This window comes from Pelodiscus sinensis, chromosome 20 (assembly GCF_052426305.1).
Source record: "Pelodiscus sinensis isolate ZL-2025 chromosome 20, ASM5242630v1, whole genome shotgun sequence".
NCBI lineage: Eukaryota > Metazoa > Chordata > Testudines > Trionychidae > Pelodiscus > Pelodiscus sinensis.
Genome location: NC_143071.1, coordinates 9,967,128 through 9,984,715, shown reverse-complemented (window position 1 = coordinate 9,984,715; position 17,588 = coordinate 9,967,128). Strand labels below are relative to the sequence as shown.

General features: G+C 38.0%; 1 protein-coding gene across 4 annotated transcripts in view; it reads right to left on the bottom strand.

The window, feature by feature from the left end:
• SMURF2 (SMAD specific E3 ubiquitin protein ligase 2) overlaps nt 1-17,588 on the bottom strand; it is a 117,078-nt gene that overhangs the window by 53,604 nt on the left and 45,886 nt on the right. For 3 of the 4 annotated variants that reach the window (XM_089772031.1, XM_075903922.2, XM_075903919.2), the window contains exons 2-3: nt 9,884-9,922; nt 7,860-7,968 (exon numbers count right to left, since the gene is read on the bottom strand). In XM_089772031.1, the coding sequence (XP_089628157.1) occupies nt 7,860-7,968; nt 9,884-9,922 (148 nt within the window). The remainder of the gene's footprint in view (nt 1-7,859; nt 7,969-9,883; nt 9,923-17,588) is intronic. The other variant, XM_075903920.2, reaches the window with a different exon arrangement.

Here is a 17,588-nt window from a genome sequence, read left to right as displayed (position 1 = left end):
ATTACAAATATTTGCACTGTAAAAATGATAAAAAATTCTCTATTGTGAAAGTACAATTTACAAATATTGATTTGTTTTGCTACATACCTGCACTCAAAAACAAGAAAATGTAGAACTTTAGCGCCTACAAGTGCACTTTGCCCTATTTCTTGTTCAGCAAACTGCTATGACAAACAAATTTGTTTACATTTACTGGAAATAATGCTGTCTGCTTATTTAGAATGTCACCTGAAAGTGAGATTAGGCATTTTCATGGCACTTTTGTTTCTGGCATTGAAAGATATTTATATGGCCAGATATGCTAAACATTCATATGCCCGTCATACTTTAGCCATGGATTCCAGAGGACATGCTTCTAGACTGATGGAGCTTGTTAAAAAAATGAATGTGATAATACATTTTTGATTGAACTCCTTGGGGGAGAACCGCATGTCTCTGTTTTACCCACATTGTCATATTTCATATTATACCCGTTTTGGGTGATGACTCAGCACGCTTGTTTTAAGAACACTTTCATTGCAGATTTGACAAAATGCAAAGAAGGTACCAACGTGAATTGTCTAAAGATAGATACAGAACTCGTCACAAGGTTTAAGAATCTGAAGAGCTTCCAAAATCTGAGAGGGAAGAAGTGTAGAGCATGCTTTCAGAAGCACCTCTCTGATAAAGAAACTGCACAAATCACCAAAAAAGAAAATCAACCTTCGGCTGGCAGCATTTAACTCAAATGATGAAAATAAATATGAATCGATAAGTACTGCTTTAGATTGTTATTGAGCAGAACCTGTTATCAGCATGGATACATGTCTTCCGGAATAGTATGAAGAAACATATGGAACTTTAATGTATCTGGCACATAAAATCTACTAGTCTGAGCTCCCCAGACTCTGGTGCATGACAGGAACATGGGGAGTGTCTTTCTCCTTCTCAGTCGGAGGCCACGTCAGTGAGGGTTTGTTGCTATTTTTGTTTCTCACCTGTGTGGGGACTCCCAACTGATTTTTCTGAGGGTCAGTGACCCGGCCCAAAAAAAGGTTCCGCACCCCCAGTCTAAGGATATTAACTAACGAGTAGTTTATTAGTGGCATATCGACTACTCAATAGGTACTTCCCGTTGGGGCTCTTGTACATTTCAAAGGAGGAATGTGGAACTCCACGTGGGGCCACTGGGAAGTTCTGCTGACTCCAGGCTCCAGGAGGGCATTTCAAAGCTTAAGTGCCCTCATGGAGCTTGAAGTCAGCAAGGAATTAAGAGACCTCTGTTGACTACAGGCTCCATGCTGTGCTGCCGCTTTGACATGCCATGTGGAGCCTGAGGTCAGCTGGGGACTCCCCAGCTGACCCTAGGCTCTGCGTTCTTTGAAATACCGCACTGGAACCTGGGATCAGCTGGGAAGTCCCTAGTTGATCCCAGGTTCTGGGTAAATGCTGTGCGGAGCCCGGGGTCAGCTGGGATTGATCCCGGGCTCCACATGGCATTTCCACAGAACCCAGGATCTGATGGGGACTCCCCACCTGACTCCAGGCTCTGCACACTTTGTAATTCTGCACTGGAGCCAGGGTCAGCTGGGGACTCCCCTTCTGACTTTGGGTTCCATGAAAATGCCGCAGGGGTCAGCTAGGGAGTCCCCAGCTGACCCAAGACTCCGCACTGCATTTCCACAGAACTCAGGGTCAGCTGGAGATTCCCCAGCTGACCCCGGGCTCTGCGCACTTTGAAATGCCATACCGGAGCCTGAGATCAGCTGGAGAGTCCACAGCTGACTCAGGATTCTGCGGAAATGCTGCAGGGATCCCAGAGTCACCTAGGGAATCCCCAAGCTGACCCTGGGTTCCACACAGCCTGCCGCTTTGAAACGCCATGGAAGCGTTTCAAAGGGGCAGCGCTGCACAGCTGATCCCGGGCTCTGTGTGGCGCTGCTCCTTTGAAATGTCACCAGCTGCGCACTGCACTGCTGCTTTGAAACACCGAGGCAGCGCTTCAAAGGGGTAGTGCCACACACAGACCCCGGTACCATTTCTGCGCAGTGCTGCTGCTTTGAAGTACCCTCTTCCCCCCCCCTTGCTGCCCCTATCTGATAGAGGCAGCAAAGGGGGGGGGGGAGAAAGAGGTCAACTAGTCGACTCAATTATCTGATAAGCATTTGCTTATCAGATAGTTAACTAGTCCTTAACATCTTTATCCCAGTCTATGCTATATTTCATATACTTATTTTTGTATTCTTAAAGCAGATTCTTGTGAGAGCTAGTTATGAATACTTAAGAGTAAAGAAATGAACAGCCTTTTATTTTCCAGTATTTCCTTGTTGCTTTTCACAAGGTCAAAAATTGTCAAATAGGTTTGAAATTTTATCTAGAAAACTCATTAAGTAGAAGTATGCATTTCAACACACTGCTATTAGAACATTTCAATGTGAGTGTTTGTGGCTCAAAAGTAACCCACCATAAGCTCTTCATGGCAAGCAGGCAACTTCTTCGATACTGCTACTTACTAATTTTGCCTCTGAATTTTACATCAGAAAAATCTAGTCCCAGCATCATATAAGGGAAGAAAATATTTTAATTTATACTTGTCAAAGAAAGATTTTTTTTCCTCCTTTGGGAAAGAACACTTCCTAGAAGGATTTATTGGAAAAAATGCTTAATTTCTTTTATCATCTAAACTGAAGCAGGTAAAAATTATAATGGTATTTAAGGCACGAGCTGACATTTTCAGACCATAATTTTGACAGTAAGCTACATGTTTCTCATCAACTTGCAGTAAAAATCCAACATAAAAGCCAAGCTAGGAGTTTTATTACAAAAAAAAGTTCAAAACTTTAAAACAAAGATGTTAAACTCTGCTTCGTCACATAATTAAAATCAATTTCTTTCTCTTCCCTCAGAGTATTCCAATGTATCCAAATTCTGAGTTTCGCCATTTTCCACTCTCCACGCCCATCCTCAGAACCTACATGATGGCTCCCAATGCTTGCAACTGAGCCCATATGAAAGACACTAATAAGGAGGAAACCTCAAGAGATGCAGCTCAGATGAGCAAGATACCCAGAAATTACCAAATCTTAACCTTTCTGTATCTCAAGTCCGCAAACTAAGATTTTGTACAAGAACTGGGTTTTAGTAAACATTCTGGAAACAGGCTAGTGCTAATCTGTCTTTCAACGCTTCCACCTCTAAACAAAAATCGAGTAAGTTAAAATTGAATTATTTTGTTTAAAATTCAAAAAAAAAAGTTCAAGACAACTTTAGACAAAATAGTCAGCTCTTATTTAATCTCAGTTAGTTCACCAACATCCACAGGTAGCATTTCCTTCAGAGCCTATCCTTTTGCACCATTATCATCCAGAAGGGTTGCTGTTGACTGACACCTACCATTGTGGTACTAGGGCATTTACCTCTCCCCCTCAGTTCTGACATTTGATTTGTCCTTTTCATGTGTGTTCACTTTTTTTGATTATATTCCTTTGGTATATATGGTCATGCCAATTTTCTTCCACAATTTGATCTGAGGAAGTGGGTCTGGCCCATGAAAGCTCATCACCTAATAAACTGTCTTATTAGTCTTTAAAGGGCTACATAGTCCTGTTTTTTGTTAGGGCAAAGCATACTTTCTTTGCAGAACTCAGCTGGAGACAGGAAAGTAAGAGGAGGAGAAAGGGCAGAGGGAGGAGGGACTCTCTTCTTCCTCAAAAAGCACCTCTAATCAGACCAGATATGCGGTCTCCACAAAAGCTAAGAAAATGCAACATAGAACTAGACGCCAAGGACCCCTAATTTCTAATTCCCTGCTCTGACAGACTTCTTTTGTTACCTTGGACAAGTTACTCATTTTCCCTCAATATTCCCATTTGTTTAAAAAAAAAAAACCACCAGTAATACTTCACAATGGTGATGCTAGGTTTACATAATGTGTATGTGCTTTGGGGACAACCTAGTTCCAAAAATACAGAACAGACTCAATGTAAATTCAGGTGCAGTATCATTAAAAATTCTGTAAGTGTTAATTTGTTATGTGAAAGGTTTTAAATTTGGCATTCAGCAGACACATCATAGCCAAAAGGTAATGTTACTGGACATCAGAATCTTATAATTATTAAAAACCCTATAAGTAACTATATAATTTCTTCACAGTAGAAAATTAAGCAATGCTATATTTAAATTACATCATTTCTAAAAATTCTACATATTTGCACCTTCTTCTGGCCAATTTCCAATGCTCTTTGGCCACAGAAGAGACCAAGTGGGCATTCTGCCATTGAGACACCATCTGCTATCCTTGGCGTGCATGATATTTCCTGTAAGAGCGCAAGTGTCGTAAGTCAGAGACTAGTGTTCCCATGCAATGGTGTGTTGTTAGGGTAAACATTATGATGCCTGTAGAATCTACCATATTATTTTCAGAAGAGGTCAGCAAGGCAAATAATCTCATAGATTGCAAGGATTAATCATCAGCCTTTTTGGCAGTGGGCTACTTACTAGTCTAGAAAAATGTATAGTAAAAATTTCTGCAAAGGAAAAGATTACTTTATTTTAACATCTGCTTGGGATGAAGAGCAGAGAACTGGTATTCGTTATATCAGAATAAGAATTCAGACTATGTTTAAATCACATTCAGATTAATTTTATAGAGTCAAACTCATTTAATCAAGTCAGGGCTCCTTAAGAGGCTGATCATGAGGGCAGCATTTTGGGGTTTAAGATACTTTTCTAACTGCCAAGCTAGACAACTTGGAACTGAGAATATGTATATTTAAAAACTTGCTAGGGACAGTATACAGAGCTCCAATTTTTTATTTTTATAAAGGAAAAAGAAATTGGGTAACTAATGTTAATAATAGAAAAGAGGTTCCTTATATTACATCTAGTATTAGTGGACAACAGAGCAAGGGAACAAAGAAAATATTTGGGTTTAAATGAGGATAAAGTGGAATAGAGGAAGGGAATAAAGGGAGAGGAGAGAGAAATAAGACGTTTTTTCTGAATGACCGATGAGTGAAATTCAGTGTGAGGTCAGTTAAGTGCCAAGAGTGCTTTTGAATCCTTTAAAAAGCCAATCTCTAAAGGAGGATTAAGGAAGAAAAGTTTTCTCTACAGCATCATATCCGAAAAAGATATGTGTTTTAACAGTAACGTTACCTATGAATAGAAACTCATTTCTCTTGTATTTCAGGTCCCACACAGACACAAGAAATACAAACATGCTTCCTCTTGAGAATTCATTTCATAATGCAGGCATGGAGATAACTCTTCCAGAGCTTATGAAAGTATATGCTAATTACAGAGAAAAGACCTGCCTCTGTATGAGGAGTTATTTCTGCTAATCTGAACAAGTTCATGTCTGAAGAAAATGAAAACAGAAAATTCTGAAAATAAGAATGATGGAAAAAAGGCCTTTATGGAAAATTAAGATTAATCTGCATTTAGCTTCCAATTGCATTTAAATATAAATAATCTAAGGATGCTCAATTGGGCAAATTTGGAGCACAGTAATTTGTAGGAACATGACATGTCTATTACTTTGCACAAAACGGGACAGATTACACTTGATCCATTTAGTACAGTGATCGATGGATCCCAGCAGGTCCACATTGTATGATAAAACAAAGTTGTCTGTGCCTTTCTGCTTATAAATACTGGGTGGGAAAGAAGGAAGGGAAAAAATTGATGAAGATTTTTGTTGCTATTTTCACTCCTGTTTTCCTGGCAAGATACTGAGAACCCTCTACAAAATATGAAGTATTAAATGCTCTTAATAATCTGCTCCCAACATCTGCCCACTCCCATAGACCATTACAACTGCAGTCCTACTCTCAATGCCCAAATTAAGTAGTGATTGGTGAGATATTTGTTCTTTAAGCTATAGGCAGTTGCAGCACAGAGCTTAGAGGTAGACACATCAAATTATAGCCACTCATTACTCCTTTTAAAAATCCCACAATTAACTTTAGAAAAACAAGAAGGTTGCAAAAAATACAGACTTGGAAACACTCTTCTCTCTTTCCCATCCTCCTTACTCTTTCTTTTTGTTCCCATAGAGAAGCTAATTAACATAGGGCATTTTCAAAAAGAAACGAAGGAAAGGTAAAGGGGTGGGAAGGAAAGGGAAATGCAAGACTTGGGCACTGTGGCCAATTTAAATATATTTCACCAGCTGGCACCAATTTCCACAGCAGTATTTGCCATACCAGCCTGGAAAACATGTGCTCCAGATTACAATGCCTAAGCAGTTTGGTTCCCAAAAAATCTCTGAAAAAAAATCAGTTCCTGAAGATTTAGAGAATTCACTTAATTAGCTACTTGTACAAAATCAGCACTTTGGCAGCTTTATTAATACGTTCTTTAAACATCTTCTCATAACAAACTGCTTTAAATCAAATGGGTTAGTAAATGGAAATAAGACTGTGTATGCAGAGCTTGTTTCTGACCTAAGTTTTTATGGCACAGTTACAAAGCTTTGAAAATATGCTTTAAAAAAAATGCTGTCTTGGTCTACAATACCCTTCCCCCAGTAAAGCAAATACTGTTTCATTAAAATATCAATGACACTTAGTGAAATAGTAATGCAAATATTTTGTATATTGCACCAAAACTTTTGAAAACTTATTATGAATGTTTAATCTTCAACCATTCAAGGAAGTGGGAGATCTGAGAATGCTTTTATGTGCAAGACCTTGTTTAAAGTATGCTGCTAAAGATCTAAGATGCTGGCTGGACTCATGGCTTCTTTTCCTTGGGGAGCAAGAGGATGTTAGAGTGGAGATATTTATATATGTGTAAGTTCAGTTATGCAGCTATGCTGGGGCAAATCCTTGGCAGAGATGTGCTGCATTGGTGCAAATCAGGGCTTGCATCTAGTGCAATTTATTGTAGTTTTAAAACAATCTAGGTAAAGATGCTGCAGCAGTCTCAAACTTATAAAAGCTCATTGTACATGAATATGTTGCAGATACACTGGCGGTCTGCTGTAGCATGGTCAATACAAACACTCCCACAAGACAGGCTCTAAGGAGTGAATGCAGATACATACTGGCAGAAAACAGGAATTGAGGAAGACGATGTGGATGGAGGAGTGGATTAAACCAGGATGTAATCAGTGACTAAAAAGATCTCAATGAGGTAAACTCAACTGCAAATAGTTCAAAGGCTCCTTTTTCTGCCTTTCACCTCTGGAACATAGTGAAAGGACAAAAGGAAAAAAAGAGAGCAAAACACACAAAATAATATAAAAAGACGTTGAAAATCCCTAAGAAAACAAAATATAGCATTATTTTGGCATGGAAAATCCTCCCCCAGGGAGAAACAAGAGAAAGAATGAACCACACATGGCAGATATGTCGTGTTGTTTAGTGCAGTACTGAAAGGAGCTCGTGGTAAGAACGGCAATATAAAAATGATACAAATTAAAAGGAGTAAGAAAGAGAAAAAAGGAAACAATATTAAGACTGAAGAAAGATTCTGAAAGACAGACACCAAGATAGGTTTTAGAAGAGAAAAATAGAATGAGGAGGAAAAGAAGAAGGAATGCCAAAGGAAATTTGGTAAAATTATGTTTTCTTTTATGCGCAGTCCAATATCAAAATGTTGGACAATAAAGTACTTCAAACAACACTATGCTACCTGTAAAATCCATTGCACAGAGTGTATTAGAAAATGTACCAGAGCATAGAGTTGAGATGAGAAAAGTGTTATGGTGGTGCATGTATTTTTCAGCCTGGCTAATCAGGTTTACTCCTCTGGCATATTTTTCAAGCTCTTAACTGATGCTACTGTGGCCATTTGTCAATTTGGAGTTTCTGCACTCTTTAGAGGATTCAACTTCAAACCTTTGCTGTATTTTAGACATCACTGTTAACACCTACAGGTCATAATGCTGATTCCACTTTGGATCAAGCGTATTCTTCACAGTATCTGTAGAATGGCATTGGCCAGATCCGTCGACCACCACCTTAGCAAATGGATCAGGAAGTCCTATAGGAGGGGAGGAAAAACTCATAAAAGGGCATGCTTGAAAACTGAGAAAAATGAAATGATAATCAATATACAAGTGTGATTCTTTTCCCCTGTATGTTGGGTATTTTTAAAAGGATTTTATTTAATCTGAGTCTATCATCACAATTCCAGCTGCAAGTAGGTTAACTTGATCTTTGCATGTGAATATTCAAAATTCAGGATAAAATACTTACTTTGAAAGAATTGTCAGATATTTCATATTCTGTACAAACATAATGTGGCTTATGTATTTAAACTAACAGAACTACAATGTTACACTGTCTTTAAGTACATGAACAAACTGAGCTTTGCAACTACATTCTAAATGTGACCTTCAAAGAAAAAGAAAGTTGTTTTTTTTATCTTGTTTGCTTTTCCGCCCCTCTTAGGTGTAAAAAGGACTGAACATCGCCCCTTCCCCCCTTTCAAAATGGTTTTTCCTTCTGCTATTTTTACACTTGCAATTGAAATCTTGACTACGGGGGATGGCTGACTGGAGACCTGTTAGGACAACAAAATGAAATATACTAAGGAAGTACAACCTGACTGAGAAGGGAAGTGATTTTCATTCAAACTCTTTAAAAATGTTTGTTTTATTAAATCCTTTAAATCAAATATTTAGGGAGAAAAGCTCTTGTATAAGGTTCTAAAACACTCTCAGCTCCTTAAAGCATCTTAAGTTCCCAGTGAACAGCCAACAAGAACTCCATTAAAATCACAGGAGACAAGATAACATTCCTGGTACTTAAGTTTGTTTAGTTATTGCTAATTATTTGTATTATAGTAGTATTTACAGACCTCATCTGAGATCAAGGTCCCATTTTGCCAGGCACTATACAAAACACATAATAATGGACAGCTTCTGCCTAAGAAAGCTTACAAACAAAACAAACATTAAGACTTTACATTTTTAAGACCACAAAAAGGGCACACATCTATCTTTTTCCTCTTTGCGGGTTATCTTTAAAGTTTAGAGTCTAGTCCTTTTTATTCTCCTGCTTTAACTCCCAGTCTCATTAGGAAGGAAGTTGATGTGTATGTTTTGGTGCATGTGTAGTTCAAGAGAACCCTCTTTCCTTTCTTTTTGCTTTTCAAAATCTCATGAAAACTAGTGGAAGGTGCATAATTTCAGTACAGGTTAGGAAAACGTGTATTCTGACTTGCTCATTAAATATACTATTTTTTTTATATCTGATTGTTAGACCAAAGGAGCTGTTCTATAGTAAAACGTTAAATATATGTATATGATCCTTGTATTTTTGAAAGCCTGCAATTTGTCTAAGAGAAGTTAATTAAAATGAAGAACTTGTATCTCCATTCTAGAGCCAGTACCAATATAATTGATACCTATTAAGTCTCGGCTTGAGAAAGCCCTGGCTGGGTTGATTTAGTTGGGCTTGGTCCTGCCTTAGGCAGGGGGGTGGGCTTGATGAACTCCTGAGGTCTCTTCCAGTTCTATGATTCTATTCCATGATTCTATGTGGATTAAAAACACAGAATCTTTTGTTTAAAAAAATATAGTGCACATCAGCCAATTATATTATTTGAAACACCAAAAGTGATCAAACCAATATTTTTAGATAAAAATCCTTCAGGTTTATTGACACCAAAAAAGTCTTAAACCCACAAGATTGTATACTCTCTCCCACACCAGTCCGAAGAAGTTGTTGGCTGATATTTTTGTTAATGCGTGTTTTAAAAATATATTTTTAAAATACTCCCACAGTGAGTTCCAGTTAAAAAGTTATAAGCTCTGAAAAACAGTGAGTTGGAAACCCCGCTGTCTCCTTCAACACATGGATATCAATGTGTTATGTTACTATGTTAGAAGTGATGTACAGAATGTATGTAACATGTACCACACATGAATTCATAAATTTTAATAGCTACTTACGGAAAAAATCCTTTTTCACCAAGTTTTTTGCACATAGTACTGCAAGGGAAACAAGAAATACATAATGAAGTTACTGGTCATTAATATTTTAGAATGTCTTTATCTTCTCTGCATTCCAGAAAACCCAGTGCAAAGTTAAAAAAAAAATCAATGAACATCAAAGGTGTATGCAAGAAAACAAATTATAATCATGGGCAATTTTTAATTGTGTGTGAAATAAACACAGAAGGCTGAGCCAGAAGTTCCCTCTTTCGGCAGTTACCCCAGCAGCAACTATGGTGGAAGTTATACAGGAGAACATCACCTTTCTACCTGTGTATGCTTTCTAGCCCTTCAGATATGGCCATATTTTTTATCTGATCTCATCACATAACTTGTGGAGGAGGGATGGAAATCAAGAAAGTGCAAGTGCCTCTAGAGGGGATTCCCCAATACTGTATGCCCTCTTGGCATAATTCCTAATGGACAAAGATAAGTTACTATACATGAAGTTAGCTTGCCCCATACACTATCACACAAATTACAGATTAAAAAGGCATAAATCATTTAGAGTTGCCATATGTGTTTTCAGCTGTCATTCTTGAGTCTAATTTTGCAGTTTCAATGTCTCACTTTGAAAACTGGTTGCTATGATAGCATAAGCCAGCTTTTAAAAATGTATTAAATTCACACTTTTTTTATTAGACGACAAAAATAACCAATCTCCAGAAAATATTCATGGCACAGCTAGTAAAACATAACAAGGATTTAAGGAGATAGTGTGCAAATGTAAGGAACATTTGTGAAAGTGTTAAACAAGCTTTGCCTTATATGAAGAATAGATTAGAAATTATTTCAATTTAAAGAGCTAATAAAACAGTGTAATGGAGATTGACTCAAGATCTTTTTATCCCGGACATATACTCTATTGGTTACTTGATTTGTAAGTCATTAAATTACAATACTTTGTTTCTTTTAATAAAATATTCCAGTTTATTAAATGTTTAAATAAAATTTTGAACAGTAAATGACTCTCTCATTGCTTAAATATAAATATTAAATACACCATTCTAAATACCATCATAATCAAAATATCACCAGAAGGTAAATTATAACCATTTAATTTCATTATAACCATTACTTTGATTCTATGCAATTTTTCCATAGAATCAAAGTAATTGTCTAAATAAGGTCAGGTGTTAAAGGCAGGCACTTAAGTGATTTTTCTATAAAAATGCTTGTCTATTTTGAAAACTAAATGGGTCTGAATAACAGAGACATAGCTACACTAAATGATGTTCTAACATTTTAACACGAAATTGATAAAGCCAGGTCTCCCCTGGCAGAGAAATTCAATTTAAGATACGTCACTCCAGCTACAAGAATTGCTTAACTGGAGTCAACTTATATTAAATCAAACATCTGGGGAGATGTTTCTCCCATCGACTTCCCTTATTAGTACAAGAGTTGACAGGGGCAACCCCAGCATTCGATTTACTGGATCCTTACTAAACTCACTAAATCGAATCCCGGAAGATCAATCTCCTGAGTGTTGATCTTCCCAGAAGTCTAGACAAGGCCCTAGTCTCAAAATGTTCTACAGAGAATTTCCTTACACACAAAAAGGCTTTGTTTAAACTTTATATTGAGTAATGACGGCTATAATCATTTCCTGGTTGACATAGTGTCATATTTTTTCACTTTGTGTATACCTTTTTGTTTTAGCTACCTATCAGCAACAAAAGATTCAGATGCTGGAGCACTAACAGAGACCTAAAATAGACTAGTTTCACCTAGTTCTAAATGACTTAGAGATCTGTCTTCTTTTCAATTTTATTATATATGTCAGAAACGTGCGTCAATCTGAGTCCATTTGTTCAAGAATTCCTCCTAAACAGTTAGGGTGCATCTACACTGCACCTGTAGCTCAAAATAAGTTATGCAATTTGAGCTATGCGAATGGTGTAGCTTATTTCGAGTCAATTTTGAAATTTGGTGCTGTCTACATAGCACTTATTTCAAAATTAATCACGACTCCAAATGGCCTCTTACTCCTCATGGAATGAGATTTACAGAGATATTGGAATAGCAAGTCCTTTATATTTCAAAATAACAGGTGTGCTCAAAAGACGCGGAATAGCTATTTCGGGATACCGAAGTGCTGCAGTGTAGACATAGCCTAAGACCACCAAATTTGGTATGCAGCTTCCTCTTATCATAACTTAAAGCAAGGTAAGAGGTTGATTGTGCCAAGATAATAGGAAATTCTTAGAATTCAATAGTTTTTCATCAAAAAGAAAGGAAGGGGTCTGCTAGCAGGGACAGTTATACTGTTACACTTGGAGAAAGATCACAGATTCACTGCGAGAATTCTTTTTGTGACAAGCCCACACTAAAAATGAACTGAATAGGAAAATCCAATCACATGAGACTGGTGTCATCTACAATCAGAAAAAAGGCAGCTCAATTTAAGAACATTCCTATATTAAATCTTTTGTGCTGGTTAAAAATAAATAAATAAATAAATAAATAATCAGCACCACGTAATCACACACACCAACTGAGGCAGTTTTCCTCTCTCTCTTTGCAAACAAAGTACTTACAAATTTATAAGTGATGTTTTTATGAAAGATTTCCACTTGGTAAAATTGAAGGAGACTTTTAAATAAACAATTTAATATATATCATACTGTATTCAGAAAAATAAGTAGAAAAAGAGCAAAAGTGATCAAGGGAAAGGTTTTGCTATTAAGCTGGACGCTACATATGGCAGAATTTTGAAAAACATGAATTATAAATGGCTTCCTATTTTTCAAGTTCTTCTGTTTGAAAATTCCTTCACCTGAGAGGATATTAAACTTTTGGAGGAATGGAGGAAAAAAAAACAGGTAATGACATGGTCAAATGATCAAGTATTGACAGCCCATGTTCATCCTCTGCTTAATGAATGAGATAACATTTTTACAATTTCTGTACTCTCTGATAATGAACCAGTCTAAAGTTAGCATTCACTGCAACAGTTATCCATTTGTCTTCATTAATTTATTTTAAAAAAATATGGTTTCTTTTGTCTTTCAAATCATATTACTGCCCAAGCAAATAAGCTATTAAAATATTGCAGTTAATACTATAATTTAAGAGAAAGCAAGCTTTTATTCAACCAAATGGAGTAATATTGGAGTGTAAACTGAATTTAAAAAAGGGTATGATGTAGAGCAATCATATGCAAGTAATAGTTTTATGAAAGGATACTAGAGCTGAGTTATCAGTTAATGAAAGAAATGTTGTGGTCCCTGAAGAAACAATGAAAAATTGAGAAAGACACTGGAAGCTCTGATATTTAAAAAAAAAAAAAAAAAAAAAAAAAAAGTGGAATAGAATGTCTCTATCATCACAGTTTGGTGCCTCCAGACAGGTCTTGTTTATTTTTGGAAATTGAAAACAAAACCTCTCTCAAAGTATTCAGGGATTTATTTGCAATTACAAAACCAAGGCAAAATTGTAATGTGTTGACAATAGGGGGAAATGCTTTCCCTGAGGATAACCTGGATTTTAAAACTGAGGGAAAAAAATAAAAAATGAAGATAACTGCCTGTAAGTTACAAAGTGACAGGGATATATACATACACAAAATTACTCACCAAATAATTCTAGTTCTCTGTGAATGGCACACTCCCAGGCCCACAGAGATTTGGGAACCTTCTAAAAAGCAGTGTCTAATCACCAGGATATTATGAGCATCCTCTCAAAGCCTAAAAATTATTGGTAAAAAGTCCAAAAGTTGTATTTGGCACATACAGAGGGTGGAAATTCCCCCAGCTGGTTGTGAAAAGGAGTAATGGAGTTTTTCAGGAGCTGACCTGCCTCTTTCAACCTTGGCTTGAAATATGTCCTCCCAATGGACAATGATTTTCTTGAAGTTCCCAAAGCTCAATGGTGCTGGTGGCTGCATTCCACAAAACTGAAGTCCCGTTGGAGAAATACAATACTCATCATAAATATTTCCTCCATATGAGGAATACGCTTCCCTGACCTGGATCTGTAAGGACACATCTATACAGCAGCGTTATTTCGGAATAACTAGCATTATTTTGAAATAAAGTGAGAGTCTACACAACAAAAGCATTATTTCGAAATAATATCGAAATAATGGGCTTCTTATTCTGACTTCTGTAATTCATTTTACAAGGAAACACACCTATTTCGAAATAGTTACTTTGCACGGAAATAGTTATTTCGAAATAGGGAGTGCAGCTGTAGTTTTTTCAAAATAAGTGGCCTCCAGAGCTTCCCACCGCTGTCCTGGAAGCCACTCATCTGAACTCTACAGTTCCCCTTCCCCTGAAATCTGCAGCCATAGGGAAAAGGGCTTGTGGCACACAGCAGGCCCTGCTATTCCTGTGCCACACAGCAGCGCCCTGCTTTGCCCTACCTCTGCAATGGCAGACCCCAACACACCATCTGAGGCTCCCACAGCTGCAGCCCAGCTCCCAAGACCATGTCTGAGGCCAAAAGAGGAGCATGCTTTCATGGACTGATGCAGAAATCCTGGATCTCATTGAGCTCTCAGAGGGAGAGGGGTGTAGTCCAATGTCCTTGATCTCCACATCTGATGTTGAAATGCCAATGTGTACAGCAGCAAGGCCGACAGCCTTGTGCAGTAGGGGCACAGCTGCACTCCGGACCAGGTCAGAATGAAGGTTAAGGAGCTCTGGCAGGCCTATTCCAAGGCCAGGGAAAGGAGTTCCTGGTCAGGAGCGGCATCCCAGACCAGCTGCTTCTTCACCCAGCTGGATGGTATCTTGGAAGGGGAGCATGTCACCTCCCCTCCCCTTGTCATTGACTGGCCTGGCAGAAATCTGGGATGGAGGGAAGCATGTGACCCTGTGTGCTGCCACACATGTTGCCTCAGGAAGACGTGGCACCAGGTACCAGGAGAAGCAGGTCCATCCTGAAGGCCCAGACACGTCTGGGCAAAGAGAATCAGTTCAGCTGGTCCATCCTGTATGAGAGTGCTATGCGGGAGAGTATGTTTGTGTGGTATCTCTCTGTGTAAGCCTTAATGCTTTAAAGATAAGAAGGTAACTAAAAATAATCCAACTATAAAGTATTTCTTTTCAACAGGAGCTTAGTCAACTTGATGTTAATTTTAACATTTGTATTGCATAGTTATGACTGATTGCCGTACTGGTTGCACTGTATTTAGCATAGGGAAATATGGTCATCTTATCTTTAAAAAAATGGGGTAAGGGAGGAGGTAGGGTAATGAGCTGAGGGAAAGCATGCAATGGGAACCTTCCAAACTAAATAATTCAACTGCAGATGGCTAATGTTGGTACAAAAAAAGCAGAGAATTTCAGCTGTCCCTTGATACCTAGATTTTAGGCATGTATGCAACCACAGAACATGATGACAATCTGTTACATAAGATAGTCATATAAATTTCTAGGATGATGCAATGAGAGGACAGCTACTGAACTCAAGGTGCCTAAGGACCTGAAGTCTGAATAAAAAGAGTACACAAATAAATACATTAAAAACAATTTGAGGAATCACATGATGCAAAGGGCCTAGAAGGATGCTCCCTCAATTTATCCACGCTGACCAGCATTGTTCTTTGAAACCTAGCTTCCTTGCAACCTGGTAATTGTCACTGGGTATATCTCAGCTAAAAATTGAAAAAGCTCACCATTTACTGGGTCCCTGTTCATCCAAAGCAAAAGTTTTTGGCAACCAGCAACTACAGGGATGAGCACTTTACAAATATGTGAACAGTTAAGTATCTGCACAATTCCATAAAGTAAAAGAGTAATAGGTTCAGCAAATTGGTTAAATTAATATTTTCAATGAACCTATATAAATCAAAAGCTTCTGGAGAGCCTTGAGCCAATCAATATGCCACTTGACTTATGTAAAGTCTAAAATATTTCTAAAAAAGCCTTTTGAGAGAAAAATTACTAGGCTGTCATATGCTATTATATTTAATGCTGTCACCATTTATAAAAGCATACAGGACAAACAAGTGAAACAAGTGATGGGAATTAGTTTTAATTCTTCAGAACATAAGAACTGCCTTAATGTCACTCAGTAATTGTCCATCTTTCCCAGTATCTGTCTCCAACAGTGGCCCATATCAGCACTTCAGGGACAGTGTACAGCACAGGACATATGGAGTAATCTTCCCATCCTAGTGCTGGAAGACAGAGGTTTAGTATTGCACCTCTTACCATTTATCTAGTCTAGTACTTCTCAATCCAGTTATACTTTTGGTCATCACAAAATCCAACAGCAATTGTTCCACAGACTAGATGGGTTGGAAAAAAGCATCTCTTATTTATATTAAATTTACTGTTCATTAATTTAATCGGATGACCTCTGATTCTTGCACTATGTAATGGAATAAATAATGCTTCTGTATTCACTTTTTCCATACCATCAATGATTTTATAGACTTCTATCATATCTCCCCTTAATCACCTCTTTTCTAAGCTCAACAGCTTCAATCTTTTTGCCGTCTCTTCTTATGGAAACCATTCCATACCAATCATCAGCTTGATTGCTCTTATCTGAATATTTTCTGATTCCACTATATCTTGAGATGGGGCAACCAGAACTGGATGCAATATTCAAGGTGTAGGCACACCATGGATTTGTATTGTGATAAATAGGAATGTAAAATCCTGATTTAAACAGGGGTGAGCAGGGGGCTGCTCCAGTCTGGCAAGAGCAGTCCCCCTGCCTGCCACTGGGCTGGAGGCCTACATCCTCCCTAGCCGCAGGCAGGGACTGCACTGGCCAGACTGGAGCAGTCCCTGTCCCTAGTGGGGCCCCTGGCCAGCCCCCTGCCCATGGCAGATGGGGAGGAGGTGCTCCAGCTCCCACTGGTTAACCTTAACCAGGAAGTGTCTCCCACTAAGGGTGAGGCTTACCGGCTAAACCTTCACATCACTTTCCTTAAACTTGCTAATGTTCTGTTAGCCTTTTTCACTGTTGCTGTGCATTGTGCAGATGTTTCCAAAAAACTATACAATCTCTTTCTTGAATTATAGCAGCTAATTTAGACCCTATTATAAATGTGCAGTTGGGATTTTTTTCCCAATTGCATTACTTTGCACTTAAGATTGAATTTCATCTGCTATTTGTTCCTAGTAATAAAGGTTTGAGGTCCCTTTGTAACTCTTCACAATCAGCTTTGGCTCTATCTATCTTGGGTAATTTTGTTTCAGCTGCATATCTTGTTATTTCCCTGTTCATCCCTTTTTCCAGATCATTTTGACTATGTTGAACAGCACTGGCCCCAGTACAGATCCTTGCGGGACCCCATTATTTACTTCTCTCCATTGAGAAAACTCACCATTTATTCCTACCCTTTATTTCCTTTTAACTAGTTATTAATCCATGAGAGGATCTTCCCTGTTATCCCATGACTACTTAATTTCCTTTAGAGCCCTGAGTGAGGGATTCTGTCAAAGGCGTTCTAAAAATCCAACTACATTATAGTCACCAGATCATCCTTATCCACATGCTTAATGCCAGCCTCAAAGAATTCTAATAAATTGATGAGACAAGACATTGATGAGACAAGACTTCATTTTACAAAATCTATGTTAACTGCATCAACAAATCGTGGTTGTTGCTTTGTTTGTTTTAGTCTGATAATTCTATTCTTTACTATAGTTTCTACCAATTTGCCCAGTACTGACATTAGGCTGACCAGCCTGCTATT